The sequence below is a fragment of the Mercenaria mercenaria genome, chromosome 11 (assembly GCF_021730395.1).
Source record: "Mercenaria mercenaria strain notata chromosome 11, MADL_Memer_1, whole genome shotgun sequence".
Taxonomy (NCBI): Eukaryota; Metazoa; Mollusca; class Bivalvia; order Venerida; family Veneridae; genus Mercenaria; species Mercenaria mercenaria.
The window spans coordinates 66,091,167-66,097,166 of NC_069371.1; the positions used below are offsets into that span (position 1 = coordinate 66,091,167).

The window sequence follows — 6,000 nt, forward strand, 5'->3', positions numbered from 1 at the left end:
ATGTTTTTGGTAATTTAGTGACTTTATATGTTAAGAAATTCACATCGGGTAGTTAACACGGCAGGTTATAGTACCATCATGTTGTCGTGCTATCGCATCGTGTTCTCATGTAGCATTAGAGCGTTATCAAGCTGTCTCATCTTATTATTTGTTGTCGCATCGTATTATAGTTATACCACCATTACCTCTGCAGAGGCCGATAATACGAGAGTACGATTTCACACTAAGAAACATATTTCTTTGTTAAGTTTAAAACTTATAAGACGGTCGGACGACAAATGAAGAAAGGTAATCTCAATAACTCACCCTAAGGGAAGTGGATAAGGTGTCGGCCGCTCAATACAGGGGTCGTGGGTTCGAGCCCAACTGAGGTCACGATCATAACTTCTCATATGACACCGGTACTGGTTTTTCCAGAAAGCGGACTCGAGAGTGGTTCCAATAAGCTTGAAGCTTTCATCACATTCGAGCTAAAACAAATTAATATAAACTAACTCATCCTTGACCACTTTATCATGTGCACATATTTTATAATCGGGTATTACTGCTATTTATCTCTTGATTTTCCATACTATTCTTAAATATGTAAGAAAAGAAGTAGTAAAGTATGTCTAGTCGAGAATGAAGAAACAATATCAAGTATTATAACTGAATGAAAATATAGTTTCGCACAACGTACGAGTGTTATTACACGCACTAAAACTCTTTATTCAGTATTTAAGTTATATTTATCCAAATAAGTTTTGAAATAACATTTTAAGTAATTAGAATTATTATTTTCAGATATGATCTATGAATCTGGTAAGATGTGTGAAAAATCACCGTTTCTTCACGGAAGAAAAGTACGAAAATTTGGATCTGCTACTGAGTTTACTGAAGGTGTCGTAAACTTTCCTGGAGCTGTGTGTAGGCTAACTCATGGAAACAAAGAGCAGACTCAACTTTTCATGAAGGTGATAGATATTTGCTCATTGGACGGACCTGACTTTTGTTTGCGTGGTGATTCAGGGGCACTTGTGTTTCAGACAGGAGTTGGTCGCGATTCGGTTTGTGTCGGTATGTTAATCGGGGAAGTAAACGGAAATGGAATAGCTCTACCTATCTCAGAAGTAAAAGAGAAGTTGGGAGTATCAGAATTTGAACCCTTTAGACTGTAGTGGTATAAAAGATCTTCTTAATAGCTTGCATCGATAAAAAACAAACAAAGCTCTCCAAATTACTTGCTGAACAGGTTTGCTTTCTTTTAGATCAATCTGACTGTTACCGTTTTATACCCTTTGTTTAAAGGTCAGCAAGTAGTTGCCTGAATGTGTTTTGACAGCATGAACACTCTTTTCACGTGCCCTTTTTTTGGAATGAACATAAAAAAGTCTGCTTATGATGAAAGATTGGGTTTCTTATTATTTTAGCGTTCACTCATAGACAAACAAACATGTTAGAGACAATATAAGTCAACTTACTGAAACTTTAACATTAGCTGTAATTCAAGTATTGAACTTTAGCCTTATCTTTTTTTATACTTAGTGATCCTCAAATATTTCTTTATAGTGTAAATACATAGAAGTATAGTATCACCGTTACATTTATTTATTTTTGTATACAGTTTTTTAAAGTTAAAGACACGAATACCTACAGAAAAGTCGTAACTGCAACCTAAAAAAAAACAGTATACCTAATTCTCGATATTCCGTGGTTTCTCGTTCATTCCGTGGCTCTCAAAATTACACTTGTGCCACTGTCGCGCATGTCCAAAGTTTCAGTGCTAAGGAAAAAGATGGTGGCATACAAAAACTTTTATTAAAATACAAACATGCAAACCGATTATGACAAAATTGTAGCAACACATTAAGCCCCCCCCCCCCCACCATAACTAAATTCTGAGCAGTGTAATTTGTCAAGGTACCCTTAACCATAGCGACCATCAATTAGCCAGTCAGAGCCACGGATACAACGAGAAGCTGCCAGCTGATCCAGACCAATGTAGGTCAACATCATGATGTGAGATTTTTCATCTTCTGTCATATCTTGTTGACTTTTTGACTTAGCATGGTTATATTGAAAGGTTGCAGCTACTTTTGGTTAAAAAACAACATGTGAATACCTAACATCAAATGCGCATGTTCAATTTTGGCAATTAAGAGCCACGGAATTACGAGAACACAGCATACCAAATTAAATAGTATATAACACAAGGCTTTTGCATGCATATATTTGCGAAGTGGCTTGAAAGCCATATTTATTTAAACCTTAGTGAACGATTAGCAAAGTTTATTTTTGAACTTTTACTCATGCATTTCTGCCTTATACCTTAATCCGTATTTAAAGACACGTAAATAATTTGAAAGGTCCTCCAAACGTAAATAGAGTATATGTTTGAAAAACTACCCGTTATACTCAATATAATAAAATAATATATTTAAACATATTTAAGGTGACAATAATTGTATCATTTTCGAACGAGTGTTTCAGTTAAATTATGTATAAAAATATGTTGTTCTTTTTTCTATTTGGTTGTAAACCTAGATTTAAGCTCATTTTCAAATTTCGGTGTGATTTGGACTTTGATTTTGATTAAGCATGCCACTTTGACTAAGCAAGCACATTTGATTTTCAGTATTTTCCTAGGTTTTGAAAGACTGATTTCAAGCAACTAAATAAATACTAAATAGACAAAAGACTTGTACATAACATCATATTTTCAATAACCCGACTTTTGTGGTTGCCTGTTGAAATGGGTTTTGAGTGACGCATTTTAGACGAAAGCAAATACTGCCCGTGATTTTGTCGTGGAACATATAATCTGTATAAATAATGTAATTTTTACAAGGTTTAGGGCTTCTACTTGTCCTTTTCAGATTTTTTATCAAAGTTTTCTTTCAGTGAAGAAGAGTGTTTTTTTTTATTTCTAATTTTAAAACATTTTAATGCTGTAAAATTCATTTGCATACCTAGGATATACTTGACGAAAAGATTAAAAACATAACATCTTTAAAGATTTAAGGACAATTGTAAAATGGCTTTCATTACGACATATCCGATTTCAGTATCTTTCCGTTTTTATCATAGCTTAGACATTCTATTGCTGTGTTTCTATTGTAGGGTTTGATTATCAACTATAAATTTCAATAAATGTTCAATTGAAAATAATAGCCCTTAAATTAGGACAGTGAAAATATGAGGTAAATCTGTAGATCTGTGATATGAATTACTGTTACAGATTTTACTCATTAATATTTTTGCCTCACTGTTACCCTGCTTTTCTAGCTTGTGCCTTAAATATCAAGGTTATCAATGAAAAGAATGGACTATATTTTCCTTTTGTTTCACTATCCTTGCTGCTGATGTGCACAACATGATTTAGAATTCGAGTTTTTACCAAATATAATTTATGCATCAAGACGTGTATAGTCATGTTTATGAAACATTAGTTTTGCGATAGTCTATATCCATGTATGTTTGTATACATCAATTATTGTGGTATAGTTCGTCGCAATTTGACCGCGATGGTTGACCTTAGGCTGATTATTCATATAGATTATTTCATTGTAGAAAATAAGGGGTGCTAAGGGAAGCCGTGTATTGTTCAGAGTATGGAATTAGTTTGTGTACAGTGCACTATCAAAGTATATATACTTAAATTTGATCAGTTAAAACTTTCCAGTACACTAATTTATATTTACATAAATATTTATTTCCATTTTCTCGTGCAGCTCACACCACTGCAGTAAATCTATATCACGATAAATGTACGTAAAATTTGAATTTATGAATGCAAAAAGATGAAGCGTACATACCTTTTTAATAATAGGTTGTGCCTCATTATGTATTATAATACAAAGGTCAACCATCGAGGTCAAGTTGCGTCTACTATAGTTTTTACGTTTGTTAGTAATAGCATGTGTGTACAGATGTGTTATAATATATGTAAACAATGTTATAAAACATACTAAGTAGGAAGTGAAATTGTATGTACATTTTGTCTAGGAAAAGGGTTCTATTTATTAGTTAGGTTTGGTTGTATATACATTTTTTCTTTTACGTTTCTGCTATGCAATTTCCTGACGATTTCATGAGCAAACATAAATGAGTGCACAGTAGGACACATTTATGATTCCTTATTTGCACACATGAATGAACTTGCGTTTATGTTCTACATTTATTCCTATCTTTAAAATTGAGGTTTGAAAATATGTTAATTTAACATTTGTATGTGCTTGATTGCATGGCTTGTTTTGTTGCATCTATTGATATATGCTTCATGTATTTTTATATTTTGAATTGCAAACATATCGCTTTGATATTTTATTATGTCCATTGGTTCTTTGTTTTATGAAAAGGGAGCATCTGGAAAGAATTTATAAATGTATCTATCATTACTTTTGATGTGCATAACATGGTTTATAATCTGAGTTTATACTTTATATAATTTATGCATCAAGTCGTCTATAGCCGTATTCATAACATTTTAATTTTGTGATATAGCTATGTATGTGTGTATACATTTATTATTGTTAGGTGGTAGGTGTACAGATGTGTTATAGTGATAAAATAATGTTATAGAACAGTCTAAGTACTAAGTAAAATAGTATATACATTTTGTCTAGGAAAAAGGTTTTATTTGTCGCTTATGTCTGGTTTACCATTTTCTGCGATGAAAATTTCTTGACGATTTCATGAGCAAACACAAATGAGTACCAACAGGACACATTTATTATTCTTTATTTGCACACATGAATGAACTTGTGTCTATGTACTCCATGTATTCCTTTCTTTAAAGCCGAGGTTTGAAAACTTGTTAATTTAACATTTGTAACTTTAAATTCTGTCCTAGTGCTTGATTGCATGGCTTGTTTTGTTGCATCTATTGGTATATGTTTCATGTATTTTCATATTTTGAATTGCAATCATATCGTTTTGATATTTTTTAATGTCTATTGGTTCTTTGTTTTATGAAAAGGAAGCTACTTAATGCATCTAGAAATAATTGATATTAAATATAATGTCCTTTATATAATTCAAGTGACTACGTCTCTAGAACGTAACCTCTGGTAGGAATTGAACTTACTTTGTACAAGTGACGGGCCTTACTTGGGTCCGGACGTGTTTTACCTACTATCAGTTCAAACAGTCACTGCTATCAAATGACGCTAGGCTTAACACATTTGATATAATATTGAATAAGTTAGCGATACAGTCTATCTTTGGCTCTTGCTAAATCATTTTGCTTGAATTTTGAAGTTGAAAAATATATGAAATAAACCAGAATGAATTCACAATTTGTTCAGGCGCATCAGCTCAGCTTCGTTCTTAAACATTTACTCAGTCAAGTTGAACTGTTCTATAGATTAACTCTAACATTTCAAACGTCAGACTTAATTGCCTCGTTAAAATTATATATGGGAAAGATAACCCATTTTGTAAATTGTTACCTGCTACAAAATTCTTTGTAAAATCATGTTTAAGACTGAAAGTTATGAATGATAGAGTGAACTTTGACCTAGTCTTTTACATACAGTACTGATAGAATATTATAAAAAGAAACTGTTAATTAAACATTTGTAACTTCAGATTCTGAATTTGTGCTTGATTACATTGCTTATTTTGATGCTTCTTTTGATATATGTTTCCTGTAATGGTGTCTTGATAAACATTCTGAACTTATTAGTGATTCTTATAATTTTTGTGTGTGATTTCAATAAAAGCATTTACCCAGTAATTAGTGTTTCTTTCTTTCTGACAACATTTATATATAGAGAGTATTTTGGTAATTTGGATGATATCAGTTGTTAGTACTACTTCTCAATCGGATTGCCGAACTTTCTCAAGGCACGAGTGTCCAGAGTGTATAATATGAAATAAGGCACTGCCTCAATCGGAAATCGATCCGACTTCAACTCATCCCAAAAACATTTGAAAAAAAAAACTGTCTAATGACGAACCGCCCGACAATCTGAAACCGTTCCACCTTATACTAGCTTACAAACAAAAGGGGCATACCAT

The 6,000-nt window shown here is 32.5% G+C and overlaps 1 protein-coding gene across 3 annotated transcripts in view; it reads left to right on the forward strand.

Annotated features, from left to right (window-relative positions):
- The window catches only part of LOC123532767 (uncharacterized), a 61,615-nt gene extending 55,899 nt beyond the window's left edge, over positions 1 to 5,716 (forward strand). For all 3 annotated transcript variants that reach the window (XM_053517612.1, XM_053517611.1, XM_053517614.1), the window contains one exon: positions 784 to 5,716. In XM_053517612.1, coding sequence (XP_053373587.1) covers positions 784 to 1,157 — 374 coding nt within the window. In that variant the 3' untranslated portion in view covers positions 1,158 to 5,716. The remainder of the gene's footprint in view (positions 1 to 783) is intronic.
- Positions 5,717 to 6,000: the final 284 nt, after the last annotated feature.